At 34.8% G+C, this 22,350-nt stretch overlaps 2 protein-coding genes across 2 annotated transcripts; both read left to right on the top strand.

The window, feature by feature from the left end:
- Window positions 1-368: 368 nt before the first annotated feature.
- On the top strand, window positions 369-4,456 carry LOC111380797 (prostaglandin E synthase 2). Its single transcript, XM_023004442.1, has 6 exons — window positions 369-807; window positions 1,660-1,794; window positions 1,959-2,034; window positions 2,398-2,492; window positions 3,642-3,809; window positions 3,996-4,456. The coding sequence occupies exons 1-6, from the start codon at window positions 474-476 to the stop codon at window positions 4,154-4,156; spliced, it is 969 nt and encodes a 322-aa protein (XP_022860210.1). The 5' UTR covers window positions 369-473; the 3' UTR covers window positions 4,157-4,456.
- A 2,731-nt stretch (window positions 4,457-7,187) lies between these two features.
- LOC111380813 (GDSL esterase/lipase EXL3-like) lies at window positions 7,188-21,829 on the top strand. Its single transcript, XM_023004467.1, has 5 exons — window positions 7,188-7,549; window positions 19,936-20,066; window positions 20,185-20,415; window positions 20,995-21,250; window positions 21,500-21,829. The coding sequence occupies exons 1-5, from the start codon at window positions 7,249-7,251 to the stop codon at window positions 21,688-21,690; spliced, it is 1,110 nt and encodes a 369-aa protein (XP_022860235.1). The 5' UTR covers window positions 7,188-7,248; the 3' UTR covers window positions 21,691-21,829.
- The last annotated feature ends 521 nt before the right edge of the window (window positions 21,830-22,350 follow it).

The following is a 22,350-nucleotide window of genomic DNA, read 5'->3' as shown; positions in this document are numbered from 1 at the left end:
GTTCCATAAATTTTCACAAAATGTGATCATTTTTTAAGAGGGTGTTTGGGAGACATTTTAATGTAAAAATGCATTTTTGAATAGTAAAAATACATTTTTGAATAGTAAATTGATAGAAAATGTATGGTTGAAAAATAAGAAAAGTTTTTGATTTACGTGTAATATTATTTTAATAAAGAATGCATTATTGAAAATAAAAGAGGGAAAAATATATTTTGAAAAAAATGGGTACCAAATAATCCTAAGAAGGACTATCTTTATCTCCCTTTACCCTGCTGGGTTCAAAAAGGTTGATTTGATCACCAAAAGGGCTATTTTTCATTTTTTTAATTAAATTAAATTTGGAATGAATTAACGAAAACGTCTTTCGTTTACGTGGACAGCACACAGCTACTAAAACCTCCCAAAACCCCTGGAAAAATCCAACTTTCGGTCATATACTTGCCAAAAAGTCTCTCAGATCGCGTCATAAAATGAGGCGATTTAGCTCACTCGCCGCCGTATGCCGCGTCACCGCCTCACCGGCGGCGTTGGAAAATCCCATCCATAATCAACATCGACTCTTCCAGTCGGCTCTGTTTAGTACTGGCAGCAATAACTACTCGGCGAGGTCTCAATGGTTCCCGTACGATAAGGTCACTCCTCAGTCAACTCGTAAAGCTTTCGCCGGGACCATGCTGTTCTCGGTCGCAGCCACAACCCTCGCTGAAGAGGTTCATGCGAAAGAGCATGTGCAGTCGAAATTTCGCCCCAACGACGTCGTTCTCTATCAGTACGAAGCTTGCCCATTTTGTAACAAGGTTAAAGGTAATGGTGATATTTTTTACATTATTTTTGTCGTCATATTCGCCTTGGCTTTTGGAGAAATACATTGGTTATGACCTGTAGCTCTAATTTTTTGTTTTGATTTTATTTGTGTGAGGATTGATGTAGTCCAATAATAATTTCTATACTCGATCTGCTTCTCTGCGATTGCCGTTTTATCAGTCATAATAAATTATTACTATATTTATTATATCGATTATATTTATCACATTCATCTTCGATATTAGGGAAATATAATTTGAAGTGAATTATAGTTCTAGTTATTTATTATGATATATTCGTACGAGGGTTGATGTAGTTATTTGATAATTTAAGCGCGGAACATCAGGATTGTGCTTATACATTTTGTTTATGCTTTACTCGTGTATTTCTAGTAAACGTGTTCTTATATAAACATAATAGTTGTTTGTCTTAAATTGTGACAACTCTTTATTTGGAAAAGAGTATGTTTTCAAGTTGGTGTGACCTATTTCCATTCCGTGGATTAATTTTAGAAAAATGGTTTAGTTTACCTACACCTTAACAATTTAAAGGTAAAAAATCTTTACTTTGATCATAGTTTGGCATATTCGGAAGATAACTGGCTTCTGTTGGTTCCTTCTCTTGCTTGGCTTCCAAGATCTCATTCAATGAAGGCTGTAAAATGTGAGACAAATCTAGCTTAAACTCATTTTGCAGTTATCAATGGGATAGGACAAAATTTAGGTTAAAAATTCTAATTTTACAATTATCAATGCCTGCATGGAATTTTTTTATTGGATTATATTTCGTCATCTGGTTTTCGTTAAATTCCCTGTCATGGACCTCATATTTATGATGGATGCTATTTTCCAGCATTCCTGGATTATTATGATATTCCATACAAAGTTGTGGAGGTCAACCCCATCAGCAAAAAGGAAATCAAATGGTCTGATTACAAAAAAGTGCCTATATTGATGGTTGATGGTGATCAAATGGTGGACTCTTCAGGTATTCATTGTGTTGCAATTTACCATTTTTAATGTTTCTTGAAGATATAAAGATACAACATAGTGGATACTTTTTAGATAAATATGATGATATAAGCATGAAGTTTTTTATTTCTTTTCTGGGTTTTAGTCAATTTTGTAACTTTTTCCACACGTTCTGAATAGATATAATTGATAAGTTGACCAAAAAGATTCATCCTGATGTTCAACTAGAAGATGATGAAGAGAAGAAGTGGCGTGGGTATGCATTTACAACTCTTGTTATCATCTATCTTCTTGGAAGTTGCTCTTTGTGTGTGTGTGTGTGGGTTTTTTTTTTTTTTTTTTTTTTTGGGCCTTTTTTTCATTACTTTTCAACTCTATCTAGTAAAACTATATTTTAGTGCTTCGTTTGTTTTAGCATCCAGCATCCTATTGTTCCCAAGCTGTCAGCAGCCTGAAAAGTTGTTAAACTTGTTCTTTTTGTTACCTTCTCTTTTGATGAACATTAATTACCTCAAAAATGAGATTTCATGGTGCATAACCCTAGTCTGTGAATCTGTTTAATATTATTGGTATATTATGCATGTTTTGAAATAGTGATGTCTGCTTCTCATTATTGCAGGTGGGTGGACAATCACTTGGTGCATATCTTATCACCAAATATTTATCGAAGTACTTCCGAAGCTCTCGAGTCATTTGAATACATAACCAGTCATGGTAATGTTATCGATATGATAGCCCAAATTGATCTTTGATTGTAAATTCAGCTAAATTTTATATGAATGCATGTGCAAATTAAATTATTGATCACTGCATGGACATGCCTGTACATGTGTCACACTCATAAAGAGATAAAAAGTATAATCACCGAAAGAAAAGAAGAAAAAGTTTTCGGTGCCTCCAACAATTATCTGTAAGCTAAAAATGGGGCCTGTAAAAATTATTTTAATTGTGAAATTATAACTATAATCAAGTTTATGCACATTAAACTGGTTCAAATTATGTATGGCACAATGATGGAAGGGGCAATGACGATGGCTTATTTCTTGTTTCTTTCTTTACATTTATTTATTTTTTATTTTTTTGTTCTGCCTCTTCCATGTCTTTTACCCACTTAGATTGTGTTGGTGCATAGTTTTAATAAAAGCTTAGATGTAGTTGAATGATAGTTAACGTGAACTGTATTATGGAGTTTGTGAAGTTGGCAGTTGATAATTTATGCTGATTACAGGTGTTGAGGATATCTGTGTACTTGTTTTTGGTTGGGCGCAAGCATGTATTATCATATAGTTGATTAATGTATCTTCCTATTGGCGACTGAATATCAGCTTACCTTTTTATACACAAACACACACCCATTTGGCCTTTCCTTTGATTCCATTGTTACATCTAGTGAAGATCCAATCAAATGGAGTTTCTTTAGGTCTAATCAAGATATCTATTAAATAAATGATTTCCTAACATAAATTCAACTTAAATTTGACAGTCTATTGTATGTTCTTTCTTTAGTTTTTATGTCTTCCTTTCATTTTCTTAGATGAGTTGTACGCATATTCTGGAAATGGTGTGTGGTCAAGAAAATCCATTAGCACTAAATTGCTGTGTTGTCTCTTTACTTCATTCCGTGTGCTGTGTTTTTTTAGCTCAAATCTTAATTGTAATGTGCACACGCTGCAAATGTGTTTTGAGATGTTTGTTGAGGTTGTGGATCATTGATGGGTCAACTTGCTGTTTTGGAGAGGCAAACTCAAAGTTTTCCTAACAACAATATTTAGCTGTGAACTTTGAAGAGGCTGCATTGGCTGTGCCCCCTCCCTCACTTATTCTTTGATTGAATTCTTATTAAATGTTTCTAACCAATTGCAGGTAATTTCAGTTTTACCGAGAGATTAACAGCAAAGTATGCAGGAGCTATGGCCATGTATTTTGTATCTAAGAAATTGAAGAAAAAGTATAATATTACCGATGAACGTGCAGCGTTATATGAAGCAGGGGAAACATGGGTTGATGCTCTCAAGGGTCGAGAATTTCTAGGTTTGTTCAATTCCTTTTGGTGCAGTATCTTGCCTAAGCTGAAAGTTCGCAAATGCATGGTTGTCTAACCTTAAAAAAGTCTACTTAAAAGTAATATAATGAGTTCTAAACTAACTAATCTTTTTATTGGTCAAAATTGGAAACAATTTCCTCATTGCCTACTTGTCTTTCCCATCCCTTCATCAGGTGGTGCCAAGCCTAATTTAGGTGACCTTGCTGTCTATGGTGTTTTGAGACCCATTCGCTACCTCAAATCAGGTAGAGACATGGTAGAGCATACGAGGATTGGTGATTGGTATACTCGAATGGAAAATGCTGTTGGAGTATCTTCCAGAACCCCAGCATAGTTTGAATAATTTGTGCAAGTTTTGATTAGTTTTTGAGTAGGACCGAGGTCTGGAAATTTTATGCCCAATACTATCGTCTATATTTAAAGTGAGTATGCAGTTTCACTAAGCCTTCATGGTGAGATGTTACAATAAACTTTCCAAGGCAATTAGGAGGCAAAATACTATTTTGACATACGAATTGTTTATTACATTATTGAGTTCCAAGTCTCTACATTATGGTAACAGAACTGCTGGCCATTGGGTTTGAAGCTTCTTCTTCTTCCACTTAAATAAAATCTTTGATTGGTATTGTATCTAGTTTTCTTGTAATTTGTACTGCAATTATATTGGTTTAAAGTTGGGTTTCTTGGGTTTGCCAAGTATTTGTTGAGCAGACTAATCCACCACAAGTATTTGTGGAATGGACCAGCCTATTTACCCCTGCATTCCATGTTAGTTTTTCTATGCCCATACCCCAATCTGGTCCATGCAAATATTGGATGTACCTTCATTACTCTTTTTAGTTAAACTAATTAAACATCCATTCTTTTAAAGTGGACTTTCCCCACAAATTTCAACAATGCATGTGTGAATGTGTGATTGTTTCACACCCAACTTTTATAAAGAATGCCATGAGACCAAGGTATTTTGCCAAGAATTAAAATTAAATTTCTTTTGCATTTTTACTGCTGGTGTAAATAACATAGAATTAATGAAATGTGGTTCACCAAACAGCTTACTTGATCTAATCTAAAATATGGGATGCAATAATCTATCTAACTAAATTAAATATTATCAATTTTTTATACACAAAAATAGTTTCTCGTCCTCTACTTCAATAGAGTTTTATTTTACACATTTCATCTTTACATCAATGATGAAGTGTTGAAATAAAATTATCTTCGAATCGAACTCGAGCCACATGCACGTTCACACATTGACTTGAAGAACTTGAAAGACAAGCCAAAAAGAATTTGTCATCAAGGCATGAGGACAATTATTATCCTATAATTGGCTTATTTTCATAGTTGAAAATTTAGTGTGAAATTTTACTCTTATTTCTATAGATCATATCTTGTAATCTTGTAATATTTGGTGAGAAACTAAACGAAGAGGACAGTTTAAAAAGGTGATTTTCCTGTAATAGTAACAAGTACATTAACACAATCTTAAGATTGCATTTTGTCATTAATCAATTATTCTGTTTTAATTATTTTCCAAAATAAGTACTTGTGATGTAGTCCATAAGTAGTGAAGGAGGTAGCCCACCAAATTCCATGAAGTGCCAATATTTTTGGACAACTTCATGCTTTCTCAACTAACCCTAACCACTTAGTCTTCTCTTCTTCCATATTCTAGGAGTGGGGAGACTCGGGAGACGTAGGAAGGAGTGGGGTCCACAGGGATGGTCTTGTGATTTTTCATTATCAATATATTTTTTGAAGAACCAATAAAAAGTTGATATTATCCAAGATTGAAACAAATTAATTGCTAAATAAGAAAATTTTCTTATCGTGAAATGTGCTAAAGGTAAAATTCCGTATTGATTAAAGATAAAAATAATAAATGACATATATGGATATTGGCTAATTTTTATAATAAGGTTGATATTTTGAGATGAAATTCTACGTTTTAGTATCAGTATAAACTCAAACAACCTATCAGATTACATCAAGTATTCATAAAACGCGAAAATTCTCTGATGAGCTATGTAAATAATTTCATCTAAAAGGACCATAGATTTTAGCTGCTGGTGCATGCATAGGAGGTTCAACTTCAGTTTGATTTAGATAAAAATTATATTCTTAATATTTTTTAATAAAAGTTAATTAAAGTAGTGAATTTCATAAAATGTATGATTAAAATTAAATGTTAACTTTGACTTAAATATTAATCTACCTTTTAAGTTGTACCAAACTGAAAATTAATCTTTTAATAATTCTTGAGAATATGTACTTCACAATTGAAGAGTCTCTCTTGATTAGATTGTCACTTTTTACATATTTATATATAGCTCTTGTTTGGTAGAGATTATAATAATATTTTTAGTAGATTTTGATAAAAATTAATGTAATATGTTGTTGAAAAATTGTAAATCCCATAAAATGCGCGGTTAAAATTAATTGTTGACTTTGATTAAGATTAAAATTAAGAGTTTAATCCCTATGCATAATATATATGGACACACACACACACATATTGATATTGAGTTTATATTTATAAAAGAAAAAGAAGTTGATCTTATTCATCTAAAATGTACTTTTTTATCCTTTTAACTTAATATGTACTTACTACATAGTTCATTTGTCTATATTCACCATTTCTACTACTTGACAAAAATGATGAGTTGATAGACAAATTGCTTATTTAATGTTGAGTTGGACGAAATTAATTGTCATGCTTTCGTATGCCAATTACCCCGTTAGTTGGAACAGAAGAAATATACATATAGACTAACACGCAGGGGCAGAGCCATGTTGAGTGAAATTTTAGGCCCAAACATTTTATTTTTTTTTTAGCAACAGGGGAGGTGGAATAAAAACATGTTTTAATTTACATGAGTTTTATTTTTAGGCTGAAACCCATGATTTTGTTTTATAGTTTTATCATCATTAAATTCATGACCAAAACTCAATGTTCGACATGAGTTAAATTATGCATGCACCGAACAAATTTCCTGACTCCGCCCCTGCTAACACGATACATATTATCAAGTTGAAGGAGACAAAATCTACTTTTCAAATTTTAGAGACTTCTTCTGCGCAAGGTTTGAAATTCGGAGGCAAACCTTATTTTTTTTACCTTTTTTAATTCTTCCCTCTCTCTCCAAACATATATATGTAGCAAGTGAGAAGATATTTTACACAACAATTGTGACAAACAATACGGTTGGTACCAACAAAAGTTGAAATTTTATCTCATGCAAAATATGATACTTGTGAAGTGTAAAGCTTGACATTGTATTAAATTACACCTACCTTCCTTCCATACAATATATATTATATCTTCTCCCTATATGCATGTGTGTGTGTATTTATAAATACACACATACATACAAACGCTACTACTGTGATTCAACTTATTTTCGGAAAGTTGTTGAATAGAAATTCATGCAACCTTTCCTGATGAAGATGTTGTCTTCTCATTTTTCGGCTACTTATACTTATAATTCAAAAGTGTTTTTCCATGTCTTTGTTCTGTTGTGGAGTGCCTGCGAGGGAGTGATAAAGCTACCGGAAAATGTAACCGTGCCTGCAATATTTGCATTTGGAGACTCGATAGTTGATCAAGGCAACAACAACGATAGGAAGACAATTGTTAAGGGCAATTTTATGCCTTATGGAAAGGATTTTGAAGGTGGAGTTTCCACAGGAAGGTTTTGCAATGGAAAGACGCCACCAGACATGATTGGTATGTTCCAGTAATCATCATTATAGTGCTTGTTATTTGAGACATTAATTTTCTGTAATTCTGTTGATTCAAATAACAAACTGTCACATGAGGATGACTACCGCAATCGTTGACTATGAATAACATTATTTCATGTATAAACATTGAACCAGTCAGTTTAAGGACTCATTCGGAATAGCTACGGCTTCTGGTAGAGGAGCTTTATTGGGAAGACACTTGATGAGCTTTCTCTAAGAGTTTTTTACCAATCTAATAATTCACTTTCACTTCTTTAAATGGGCTACGACGAGTCTTGAGTTCAGAAATTTTTTCGCTTCAATATAAGCACATAAGTTAAATTTTGTCTTCAATAGTTTTAGCTAAAAATGCTAATATCGACGTAGAAAGTAATCTATCTTTGGTCTGTGTGTGCATGGTCCATTGGATGAATACATACACATGTATAGTATTTCTATTAAATTCTAAATATTATTACACCAATGGCCTACAATTCCTATTAAATGTTATTTCTAATAACTTCTAAATCGATTTTTCTCCGAGAATGGAATTTACATGTTTGACTAAATTTAAAAGTACTTTAGTGTGAACTCATTATAAGTAAATAAAGTCATTTATTGACAATAAAATTGATTTTATTTTCAAATATAACTTATTTTCATTTTTTTTTTTTTTTGAGAAATGGAACAAAGTTATTAAATAATTATTTTAAAATTTATTAAATAATTATTTTAAAATTTACTTGTTTACTTTATCTTACATGATAAGTACACTTTGTAAGCTTACCTGGCATGCAATTAGTTTATATATACTTGTCTATTTTGAGTTTGATCTTGTTAGCCGTTAAAGTGAATATATATATTATGTTTACGAAATAATTTGGGGCATGCTAGGCTTTTCTAGACTACACAGTTTATTCAGGTCAAGCTACCATGACAATAATTTTTAATCGATAGCCAAATATTGGGTATTGTTTCATCAATTATCTTTGGGAAAATTTCATAAATGAGAGATTAAACTCCCGTTTGATTCTCATTCTTTAATTACAAAAATGAAAAATATAATCGTTATCCATCACATTAAGCCACTATATTTGACTTTCTATCTCTTGTATGGGTCCCATAACGACTATATTTTTCATTTTCATTCTTAAAATTTTTGAACTGTGACCGTAAAATAATTTGTGGCACAATATTTCTGACTTGTGACCAAAAAATAATAAGTGGCGAATTAAATCGTTAATTTGTGACCAAATTATATAAATCTGTGACTTAAATATATTTAACTACTAAAATAATTAATTAATTAAATCATAAAAAAATTTAATAATTCAAAAATTTTATAGGTCACATTTTGTTCATCAGTTTCAAATCGAAAAATTTATAAGTTACGATTGATTTATTGGTCACAAATCACAAATATTATAAGTCACAACTTATTATACAATCCCAAATTGTCAAATTATTGATCACAGATTAATAATTTTTCAGGTCACACATTATTTTTCGATCACTATTTATCTTTTTCACTGGTCACATATTATTTATTGATCACAGATTAACCAATTTAATGGTCACAGTCAACCAAATAATTTGTGACAACCACCAACACTTACGACCACCATGTCATCTTCGTCTCCACAACTTATTAGTAGGTCACAAATTATTAATTTTTTTGATCACACGCTAGATTTTGGTAACAATTTATTTTTTTAATTGGTCACATATTGTTTATTGATCACAGATTAATCAATCTCATGATCACAAATCAACCAAATCATCTATGACCACTTCCAATTTGTGCAACAACCACCGTCTCTAATAGCACCACTGCCACCGTCACTACCAGAATCGCCACCACCTAACATCAACACCGCTGTCTCAAACAAATCAACACATCCACCTCAATAGGCACAGCCACCAACATCTCACCTTCACCACCGCACCCACTACCATGACCACCACCATCTACCACCGCCACCGCCATCCAAAATCTCTTGCCATTTCATTAGTCTCCATCAACAGAGTAACTCAAACTACAAAACCACTACACATGGGCGCTATGAATGCCCGATGCTGCACACGCCTTCAACCACCAGATTCGCCCATCCCCCAGCCATTACCACAACACCGCCACCATACAAACACCATCACCATTGCCGCTACCACCAACAACTACAAACACCCATTCTCTTCTTCGGCTCCAATCTGTAATAACCACCAACATATCTTATCTCCCATGCCATCCCACACCCGCCACAACTACCAACACCACTACTACCGACCACTGCACAATAGATTGAATAAAAAAAACCCCAAAAAATCGAGGCGGCGAAGTAGATCAGGTAGATTCAGCATCGCACTCGCTGCGCCTCATTGAGCCGTGAGCAGCGCCGCCTCACTCCACTGCACTTTGCCGCAGTTGATAAAGGTGCTTCCGTAATCTAGGGGAGGGAGACAAGATAGAGATTGAGGAAGAGAGAAGAAGGGCAAGGAGGAAAAGTGTCGGTAGAGAGATTGTCGAGAGGGAGATGGAGAGAAAAATAAATTGATTAGGGTTTAAAGATTTCTAATTTTTGAAAGATTAAACTTTGACTATGATTTATGAAATGAGAATTTTTAATCTATTGGAATCTGTAATTTCCACATTATCTTTTGTAAAATAAGCCCAAATAAACAAACACAGGATAAATTTCACCATGTGTTTCCAAGTCACAATTTCATCAATTAAATAAATCAAGCTTATGTCAATTGTTGTAAAATTTTATTTCGCAGGTGTACGACCCGTAACAAGTAATAGTGGACCTAAGAGTCCGAATTGTCGATCCCACAAAGACTATTTTCTAGCACTTAATTCAATTTTTCTTTAACTACTATTTGACTAAAACAAATTAAAAGTTGTAAAATCTAAGTTTTAATCTAAATTCTAGAAAATAAATGGATGTCCACACGATTGGTTGGAAAATCAAATAATGAATGGATGTTAGGGTAGAATAACTTCACCAATTGATCACATTTACATCTCAAATTAAAACTCAATTCTAATGTAGTGCTCGGTCGAATTCTCCTATTGTATTCAATTTACTCCTCTCGAGTTCTCATTGAGCCTATTCAATTAATTAAATTTCATATTTCTATGCAAATTCAACTTAGTTAAACGAGTTCTATGTCCTAGAAATTCAATTATGACCGCAATAAATGGTATAGGTATCTCTACTCGTTATACCAATGTACTAAATTTTACTACATGGTCTAAATCTTAAAGTAATATCTCTATTTGTAAAGAATTCACAAAAATCATCAAATTATTGATCAGATAATTTAATGCATTCAATTCATAGCAAAATCAACACATGAAAAAATTAAAACTAAGAATCTTAATAAAAGAATGTAAAGGATCCCATTTGATTACATTATTTCCCTTAACAATGAATTTAACTACTCATAATGCAAGAAGAAAAATAGGAAATTGTCTTAAAATATATCACCGAATTTGTAATAAAGATGTATAAGAAAAAGTAAAACTCTTGCACCAAGATCTCCTTCCCCCTTCCAATTAATGTTTCTAATCTTCAATCGCTTGGCGTTAATCTTCTTGAATCTCTCTTTTGAATCTCTCTTTTTGTTGTCTTGTCTCCAATGTGTCAAGAACCCCTCAAAAGTATGAGAAAGATGTATTTATAGTTGCCCCTTCGTTTTGTGTAGAAGTAGGATTTTTATAGATTTTAAAACGGCCCAAAAAAACACGCCTTAGATACTCAATCGCAGCGCCTAAGCGTTGATGATAGTGCCTAGGCGCTGATGATGGCACCTAGGTACTATAATTGCGGCGCCTAGGCGCTGCCTCTCCAGGTTCAAATTTCATCTTTTTTTTAGTTTCGTAGCGCCTAGGCTCTATGAATGCAGCGCCTAAGCGCCGTCTTTTTGCTCCAATTTTGTGTTTTTGGCCTCTTCGTCCACTTTAATACTTCTTTTCGTATCGCCTCTCCTAATCTTCAAAACAACACTAACAAACACATCAAAAACGTTCTATACTCACAATAACTAGCATTTAATCAAGCTAAAATTGTGCAAAAATTATGAGTGAAACAAACTCATCAAATACCCCCAAACTTAATTGTTTGCTAGTCCTCGAGCAAACAAACAAACCAAACAATAAAATCATCCAAGGACGATACACACACAACTAGTCAGTTAGACAGCTTGTCTTTTTGGCTCAATATTGATAACATTATAATATATTTATGAATGATGTTAAAGTCACAATGTAAGAACCAAACTTCCACTCATACAACGCGAAGCGAATGTGTGTGTGTGGAGGTTCAAGCGTAGCGCCGTACATTCATAAGTTGGTTCACTTCCCAACCCTCAATGGTCAATTATTTCCTTTCTTCACTCTTAAGATTCACACACCCCAAACTTAGTTCTTTTATTCTCTTACCATGGTATAATTCTAAAGTTCAGTTTTGCTTAAGATTTCCTCACACCACTCTAATTTGGGTTAGTTCAACCCGCAACGTCAACAATTCATTCATGTAGTGATTCTCCCAATTTATGAGCGTTTCAACAATCTAGTTTATACTTAGTGATTCAAACCTACTAGTTATCTAGGCCCTCAAGATCAGTTTTTTTTTTTTTTACCTCACCCTTTTTTCAGCTTCTTGACCCCTGTAGCGAGTGTTAGGTCGGTAACTCCTCGATTTTTTGTATGCCAAAGTGTACCAGGTTTCAAAAGACCCCTACTACTTAATAACTCGAGTAAAAAAGGTGTAGGTGTGAGACTCAGCTGAATATGTGCAACGCTTCTTCTCTTATAAAAAAAAAAGCGAAATTTATAGAGGTTAGATTTCTAGCATTCGATCATCACCAAGCTTATACCAAAAAATTAAATACACTCCACACAATCTTTTTCACATGCACGGAATCAACACAATCGTAAATCATTTCTTTCGCCGGTTAGAATACCCCAAATTACAATGTACATGGTTAAGGGGTATTGACATTCATGGGTTATGGGATTACACACCTAAGTCATCTCTTTAGCCTATATGCATGAGCACTCATGGTCTGTACGGAGCTCAACTTAATACTCGTGCATAAATGTTATACCGCTTCATATGGATAAGTAGAAAGTCCAATTAAAACATATGATTCATCCACAATCCATAAACTAATACATGCTCTCAAATATATTCATCATAGCTAACAAAACTATCTAACTCACACAAGCATGTTGAATATGAAAATGCATATATAAATTTTTATTTTTATTTTTATTAAAAACTCCTCCTCCCTATCACACTCATCCATTTTCATTGTAGAACTCAAATTTCGCAATATGTAACCTTTATGGATTCTCCTAAAAAAAAAAAAAGTGTTACTACTATAGCATAGATTATTAAAGGAACAACAGAATCAAAGCAAAAACCAATAATCAAATAAATGGTAGAGCTTGGGTTGCCTCCCAAGAAGAGCTTCTTTTAAGACATTAGCTGGACATAGTGCAGCAGTTATTCGGGAATAGCTAGGTCGAGATTCTCTTTAGCGGTGGGAAAATCTTCCACATAATGTTTGATGCGTTAGCCATTTACTTTGAAATTTCCCTTAGCTAGATGGTGTAATTCAACTGTCCCGTAGAGAAACACTTGAGAGACCGTAAAAGGACCGGACCATCTAAATTTCAATTTTCCTGAAAAAAGGTTAAGCGGGGAGTTGTATGATAGCACTTGATCCCCTACTCGAGAAATTCGTTGCCTGATGTTCTTGTCATGCCACTGCTTTGTCATTTCCTTGTAGATGGATAAATTCTCATATGCCTCTCTTCTGAATTCATCAAACTCATGTAACTGTAGTACTCTTGTTTCTCTATCCTTTTCGAGGTCCATGTTTAACTGCTTTAATGCCCAATATGCTCTGTGCTCAAACTCCACTGATGAATTGAGACAGTATTTTGTCAATACGTAATTTTCTCGAATATATTAACCATTTCTTTATTTTCCGATCGCCTGGAAGGTGACATGCTTTCCCAAAAACTAGTCGGTATAGGAACATTCCTATAGGTGTCTTGTAAGCTGTGCGATATGCCCATAAAGCATGTCCAATTTTTTTTTACCAATCCTTGCGAGATGCAGTCATAGTGACCTCCAAAATTCTTTTCAATTGTCTGTTTGACGTTTCTACCTGTCCACTTATCTGAGGGTGATAAGGAGTGGCAATTCGATGTTGTACCCCGTACTTATGCAACACTGCCTGGAATAATCGATTGTGAAAGTGCATTCCACCATCACTTATAAAGGCCCTAGGTGATCCATAGCGGTTAAATATGTGTTTCTTTATGAAGTCCACCACCACCCTTGCGTCATTTGTAGGCAATGCTTTAGCTTCTATCCATTTTGAAACATAGTCCGCCGCCACCAGGATGTACCGATTGTTGTAAGATGATGAAAACGGACCCATAAAATCAATCCCCCAGACATCAAATATTTCCACTTCCAAAATGTTGTTAAGTGGCATCTCGTGACGCGCTGATATGTTACCTGTACTTTGACACTTATCGCATTACCTATAGAAACTGTGGCAATCCTTGAACAATGTAGGCCAAAAGAAACCACATTGGAGTACCTTTGCTGCTATTTTAGAGGGGCCAAAGTGCCTTCCATAAACCGAAGCATGTACTTGTGAAAGGATCGGTTTCATTTCATCCTCAGGCACACATCTCCTAATGATTTGGTCCGTCTCTCTCCTATATAAATTTGGATCATCCCAATAATAGAATTTCGCTTCATGACTAAGCTTCTTCTTTTGCTAATACGTGAGATCCGGATCCATATAGCCACTGGCTAAGTAATTAACAATGTCTGCATACCACAGAGCTTTTTCTACTTGCAGTAGTTGTTCATCTGGGAAGACCTCATTAATATTCACATCATCTGAATCCTGCAGTTGCTCTATCCTTGATAAATGATCCACTACCTGATTTTCTGTTCCTTTTTTTATCACGAATCTCGATATCAAATTCTTGTAGTAACAGTACCCAGCAAATTAGCCTTGGTTTCGCGTCCTTCTTCTCAAACAAATACTTCAGAGCTGCATGGTCTGTATAAACTATCACCTTGAACCCAATCAAATAAGAACGAAAATTGTCAGAGGCAAAAACAACTGCGAGCATTTCCTTTTCAGTTGTTGCATAGTTGATCTGAGCACCAGTCAATGTTTTGCTAGCGTAGTAGATAACATTAAATACTTTTCCGTTGCGTCGTCCAAGCACCGCCCCCACTGCAAAGTAACTGGCGTCACACATGAGCTCAAAAGGCAATTCCCAATCTGGAGCCACTATCACAGGTGCCGATGTCAATTTTTCTTTCAAAGTGTTAAAAGCTTTCAAACACTCATCAGAAAATTGAAATGGTATATCTTTCTCCAGCAGGTTGCACAACGGTTTTGTAATTTTTGCAAAGTCTTGAATGAATCTTCTGTAAAACCCTGTATGTCCCAGAAAATTCCTGATCCCCTTTACTAAATTTAGGTGGCTGCAATTTCTCAATTACCTGTATTTTGGCTTTGTCCACTTCAATCCCCTGTGCAGAAATTCGACGTCCTAGTACTATTCCTTCTTTTACCATGAAATGACATTTTCCCAATTAACCACAAGGTTCTTCTCCTCACATCTTTGCAATACAAGAGCCAACCGATCCAAGCAATCGTCCAATGAATCTCCAAACACAGAAAAACCATCCATAAAAATCTCAATGTACTTTTCTACCATGTCAGAAAAGATGGTCATCGTGCATCGTTGAAAGGTTGCCGATGCATTGCATAAACCAAACGGCATTCTTCTAAATGCAAACGTTCCATAAGGGCATGTGAAGGTTATCTTCTCTTAGCCTCCTGGAGCAATTACTATCTGATTGTACCCTGAATATCCATCCAGAAAGCAATAATGAGAATGTCCTGCCAACCTTTCCAACATTTGATCAATGAATGGCAATGGAAAATGGTCCTTTCTGGTTGCATTATTTAGCTTTCTATAATCTTTACATACTCTCCACCCTGTTACTAACCGTGTTGGTATCAGCATATTGTTCTCGTTCTTCTCCAATGTGATTCCACCATTTTTAGGTACAACATGTACAGGACTCACCCACAAACTATTAGATATGGGATAAATTATTCCTGCATCTACTAATTTCAGTACTTCTTTTCGCACGACTTCTTTCAAGGTTGGATTCAATCGGCGTTGTCTTTCCATTGATGCCCTTGACCCGTCCTCCATTAAAATCTTGTGCATGCAAAGAGTTGGACTGATCCCTCTTATGTTAGCTATTGTCCATCCAATTGCCATTTTGTGCTACCTGTCCAACAATTTATTCTCCTCTTCCCTTGTCATGTCATTTGCAATAATTATTGGCAGTTTTGTAGATTCTCCCAAATATGCATAATGAAGATGGGAAGGTAAGGGCTTTAGTTCAAGAGTGGGTGCCTTTTCCACTGAGGGTACCGGGGAAGAAGGGTTGTCACCAAGAGATTCATACTGCCAATGCCTTCTTCCTATGGGTTACTCGGCTAAGTTGACAACACATTCAGCTTTTCCTGCATTTGTTGCTTCCAATTGCGCAAGTTCTACCTCACAAAGATTTGTGTGATGCTCTATATCAAATGTATCCGCTACAAGCTTTTCAAGAACATCAACTTGGTAGCAAGTGACAGAAGTCAATGAGTGTTTCATTGCCTTGAACACGTTGAATATGACTTGCTTATTGTCCACTCGAAGAATCATTTTTCCATCATAAACATCAATCAATGCTCTCCCAGTAGCCAAGAAGGGTCTTCCCAAGATGAGAGGAATATTTGAGTCTTCTTCCATGTCCAAAAATAATGAAATCAGCCGAAAAAATAAATTTGTCAACTTTGACCAGCACATCTTCAATAATTCCTTTTGATCGTTTGATCGATCTGTCGGCCAGTTGCAAAGTGATTATTGTAGGTTTTGCTTCTCCTAATCCAAGAGACCTGTAGACAGAGAGAGACATCAAATTAACACTGGCGCCTAAATCACATAAAGAATGTTCAAAGAAATTAGAAATAATTGTGCAAGGTATAATGAAACTCCCTGGGTCTTTTAGTTTAGGAGGTAGCTTTCTCAATAGTATTGCATTGCACTCCTCGTTCAAGCATACTGTCTCATGTTCTTCCAGCTTCCTTTTGTTAGATAGGATCTCTTTCAAGAATTTTGTATAGCTGGGCATTTAGGCAATTGCGTCTACAAATGGAATATTGATGTGCAGTTTTTTGAAAATCTCCACAAACTTAGCAAACTGATTATCCAACTTCTTTCTTTGTAACCTTTGAGGGAAGGAAATTTGTGGTACATAAGCCTTCACGGGGCTGGGTGCTCTCACTGTAGATGTTTCTTTCCTTTCGTTCTCCTTGTCAGTTAGTTGTTCAAACTCTACTTCTATCCCAGCCTTTTTACCCATTATTTCCTTTTCTTTTTGCTCTGGACTCTTTACATGTATTTCTAGAAGTTGCACCCCACTCCTAGTAGTAATAGCTTGCACTTGCTCTTTTGGATTGACCATTGTGTTGCCTGGCAATGTCCCTTGTGGTCGTTCTACAAGCTGTTGAGCTATCTGTGTTTCCAACTTCTTGATTGATGCTTGCTGATTCTGAAAGTTAGTGTCAATCTACTGAAACACCTTGTCAGTTTTCTGCATGTACTGGTTGAACATCTTCCCAAACTTTATTTTTTCTTCTGTTGGGCATTATTTGAACTGTTCCCTTGCTGATTATCTGACCATCTGAAGTTTGGGTGTTGTCTCCATCCTGGGTTGTACGTTTGAGCAAATGAATTAAGATTTCGAGATCCATTCTGAATGAAATTGACATGTTCATCGGGATAGCCTATAGATGTACAATTTTCTGTCAGATGATTAGTCCCGCAGTTCTCGCATAATGGACCAGCTGTCACTACATGTGCTCCTTTCGTTTGTGATTTTACCAATAACTCCACCTGTTTTATCAATGCTACTATTTGGGCGTTGGTAGCTGCAGTGCTGTCTAACTCATACATTCCTCCTGTCTTCGATGGCGCCACTCTTTCCGATGAGAACATTAAATGTGTAGTGGCAATCAACTCAAACAGTTCCATGGTTTGCTGCACAAATTTCCTATAATTGATCCTCCAGCTGAGGCATCGACTTGGGATTTTGACAGTGGTGTAAGTCCAGTATAGAAGTATTGTACTTGATTACCTATAGTAATTCAATGGTTTGGGCATTTTCTCATCATCTCATTAAACCTATTCCATGCTTCGTGATAGCTTTCTCCTTCTTTCTATTGAAAAGTTTGAATTTCCAATCTGATTTTAGCTACCATCGCCGGTGGAAAAAATTTATTACAGAACTTCCTGGTTAGCTCTTCCCATGTAGTAATGCTGGCGTCAGGCTCAGCGTCTAACCACTCCAATGCAGCATCTCTCAATGTAAATGGGAATAGTCGTAGTTTAATAGCATCTTCATTGACTCCCGGAACAAGAAAGTTCTGACAATTTCTGAGAAATCTAGAAATATGCTTGTTTAGATTCTCTTGAGGTAGCCCGTAGAATTGCAGGGTATTGCTCATCAAGTTAATCCAATATGGCCTGATCTTAAATTTATTCATCCCAAAATCTGGATACACGATACTGGAGCGCATGGGTGCTACTATAGGTGTCATGAACATTGATGCTGGCAAATCACCTTCATTTATTTCCCCTCGCTCATGCTCCTGTTCCAATGGTACCACCACTCTTGCGGCCATTTGTCCAATCGGCTGAATAGGGATATGAATTTGTTGATTGTCAGCCATTTGACGTTGTTGTTTTTGTTTGTGTTCTTTGCGACTTCATCTGAAGGTACGCTCTATCTTCGAGTCAAACGGTTCAAGATCATCGCCTTGGGCACAGAGCATACAACGAACACAATTTTCTATAAATAAAAGAAAAATAAACAAATCAAGTAACAGTTAAAATAAAAAAAATAAATTAAGACTAAAAGAAATAGTCATCGGCAACGGTGCTAACAACTTGTTGTAAAACTTTGTTTCGCAAGTGTACGACCCGTAACAAGTAATAGTGGATCTAAGAGTCTGAATTGTCGATCCCACAAGGACTATTTTCTAGCACTTAATTCAATTTTTCTTTAACTACTATTTGACTAAAACAAATTAAAAGTTGTAAAATCTGAGTTTTAATCTAAATTCTAGAAAATAAATGGATGTTCACACGATTGGTTGGAGAATCAAATAATGAATGGATGTCAAGGCAGAATAACTTCACAAATTGATCACTTTTACAACTCAAATTAAAACTCAATTCTAATGTAGTGCTCGGTCGAATTCTCCTATTGTATTCAATTTACCCCTCTCGAGTTCTCATTGAGCCTATTCAATTAATTAAATTTCATATCTCTATGCAAATTCAACTTAGTTAAACGAGTTCTATATCCTAGGAATTCAATTATGACCGTAATAAATAGTATATGTATCTCTACTCGTTATACCAATGTACTGAATTTTACTACATTGTCTAAATCCTAAACTAATATCTCTATTTGTAAAGAATTCACAAAAATTATCAAATTATTGATAAGATAATTTAATGCATTCAATTCATAGCAAAATCAACACATGAAAAAATTAAAACTAAGAATTTTAATAAGCGAATGTAAAGGATCCCAATTGGTTATATTATTTCCCATAACAATGAATTTAGCTACTCATAATGCAAGAATAAAAATAGGAAATTATCTTAGAATACATCACCGAATTTGTAATAAAGATATAGAAGAAAAAATATAATTTTTGCACCAAGATCTCCTTCCCTTTTCAATGAATGCTTTTAATCTTCAATTATTTGGTGTTAATCTTCTTGAATTTCTCTTTTATATCTCCCTTTTTGTTGTCTTGTCTCCAATGTGTCAAGAACCACTCAAAAGTATGAGAAAGATGTATTTATAATTGTCCCTCCGTTTTGTGTAGAAGTAGGATTTTTATGGATTTTAAAACGGCCCAAAAAAATGCGCCCTAGATACTCAGTCGCAGCGCCTGGGCGCTATGATTACGGCGCCTAGGCGCTACCTCTCGAGTTCAAATTTCATCTTTTTTTAGTTTCGTAGCGCCTAGGCGCTATGAATGCAGCTCCTAAACGCCGTCTTTCTGCCCCAATTTCGTGTTTTTGGCCTCTTCATCCACTTTAATACCTCTTTTTTCATCGCCTCTCCTAATCTTCAAAACAACACTAACAAACACATCAAAATGTTCTATACTCACAAGATCTAGCATTTAATCAAGCTAAAATTGTGCAAAAATCATAGTGAAACAAACTCATCATCAATGTGTTTTTTCTTATTCCAGCCGAAGAATTAGGTATTACAGAGCTCATACCTGCGTATCTTGATCCGAATTTGAAACCTGAGGATCTTAAAAAGGGCGTAAGCTTTGCTTCCGGAGGTTGTGGATTTGATCCCCAGACTCCTAAATTAGTGGTACGTAACATGTTACTATTGGTCTTGAAGTAGCAACTCGCATTCAACATACTAAACAAACCATATTGAATTCTTTAGAATAAAAATTTATTTTTCTTTTTCTTGTGTTAAACAACAGTCAGCTATATCATTATCGGATCAATTAGAATTATTCAAAGAGTACATTGGAAAGCTCAAAGGAGCTGTTGGAGAAGAAGAAGCACACAACATTTTAACCAACAGCATCCAATTGGTGGTAGCAGGCAGTGATGATCTTGCCAATACCTACTTCACATTTGGTGCTGAGCAGTTGTATGACATAAATTCCTATTCTAATCTTATGGTGTCTTCAGCTTCCAGCTTCATAAAGGTAAATATTTGATAAGTTTGACTTGACGCAGTAACTAGTAAATATTAATCTTGTCAGATCATGTCAAGTTCAACATATTAAACATGTTATATATTTTATTATTATATATAATGGTTCGTTTGTCATGACTTTAAATAGTCAAAAGTCACTAGTCACTTCTTATCTTGTTTAAATAATTATCTAAAAATACTTTATCTGACTAGAAGAGTTTTTTAAAAAAGTTGATCTAAGATAACTTTCTCAGTAATCTCTTCTATAAGAAACAGAAGAAAAACAAGAACATTAGCAAGTGACCCTAAGTACTCCTGATTAAGGACGTGTAAGGCAGGTTTGCTCGTCACAACCTGAATTTAGAAGCCTACGGGGTTCCCCCAACATCGGCCACCTAGAAATGGATTGTGCTAGGTTGATAGTGTCCACTTGACATGCTTATTTGTGACTCAAGATATGATTGTAAACCCAAAAGTTACAATGCAATAACTTTGGATTAATATTGTGTTACGTATCAATATTTTGTTCCAACATCGCAATTTATGAGTAATTTCTTGAAATTACTAATGAAATCAAATGACTGTGTAGGAACTGTACAAACTTGGAGCAAGAAGAATTGCTGTTTTCAGTATTCCACCAATTGGATGTTTGCCATCTCAAAGAACCGTAGCTGGTGGTGGTTTTAGAGTTTGTGCAGAAAAATATAATCAGGCAGCACAATTGGTTAATTCCAAATTATCATCTGAATGTGATTCACTTGCTAAAAAGTTACCTAAATCCAAAGTGGTTTACATTGACATATATAACCCTTTTCTTGATCTCATTCAAAGGCCTCGAAATTATGGTAATAATATTATTTCCCATTTATAATTATTAATTAGTCAAGTTTTTAGGGAATGTCTAGTTTATAAAATGCCGATTATACTTTGTTAATGACATGCTCATCCCTCTATTCAATTGAGTCGAACTGAAATGAACCCTACAATGAGCTCAAGACATTCATCTACTCTTGAATCATTTGTTTATATTTATATCTCCAACATCTCGTTTCGTCTCGTCTGTATTATATAAACTTATTTTTGAATGGTTCCAGGGTTTGAAGTAGCAGATAGAGGGTGTTGTGGCACAGGGATTATAGAAGTGATAATATTGTGCAACAAATTCAGTGGGACATGTCCAGATGATACAAAATATGTGTTTTGGGACAGTTACCATCCCACAGAGAGAGGTTATAAAGTTCTTCTTGATCAGGTTGTTCAAAAATATGTCAACAGATTCTTCTAAGCCAATTTGATGTCTCTGATTTCGTCAAATCAAAATCAAACGGTTAAAAGTGCTCACATTTCGTAAATGTTTTTTTTTTCTTTTTCTTTTTATCATTATGCGTATTTGATTGTGTAAAAGATTTAAACATTGAAAGAAATCTTTTGAATGTATACCCTTGTTTTTCCAAAGCCTTTTGTAACATTTAATGATTAGTTTATTAAAGTAATTATACCATACTCGATTCTTTTTATGGGAGGCCCAAATCCAACGGGTCATTTCTAACTCAATTTGGGAAAAAGTGGTATTAAAACCAAGTCCCAATTTGCAAGGAAATTAAATTCTTAATTTTTATCCGAATCAAAGTCAACAATTAATTTTGATCATATATTTCATGGGTCCAATAACTTTTCAATTTTACATTTATCTGCTTTTGTCAAAATCTATAAAAAAATAATAATAATAATAATAAGAAAATCTGATTTTATTTCTCACCAAACGGGAGCTAAATTCCAACTCCCGAGCATAGTGGTGAACACTTGTCAAATTCCCATGACAACGTGGGTCTAAAATTACATTGTGATAACCAGAAAAATCCATGATTTCAAGGTGAACTGTGACTCGATAGGTTCTCATGTAATGAAAGAGTTGGGTTTTAACAGAGCATGCCATTCATCTTAG

The sequence above is a fragment of the Olea europaea genome, unplaced genomic scaffold (assembly GCF_002742605.1).
Source record: "Olea europaea var. sylvestris unplaced genomic scaffold, O_europaea_v1 scaffold221, whole genome shotgun sequence".
NCBI lineage: Eukaryota > Viridiplantae > Streptophyta > Magnoliopsida > Lamiales > Oleaceae > Olea > Olea europaea.
This window is presented reverse-complemented; position numbering and strand designations above follow the sequence as displayed.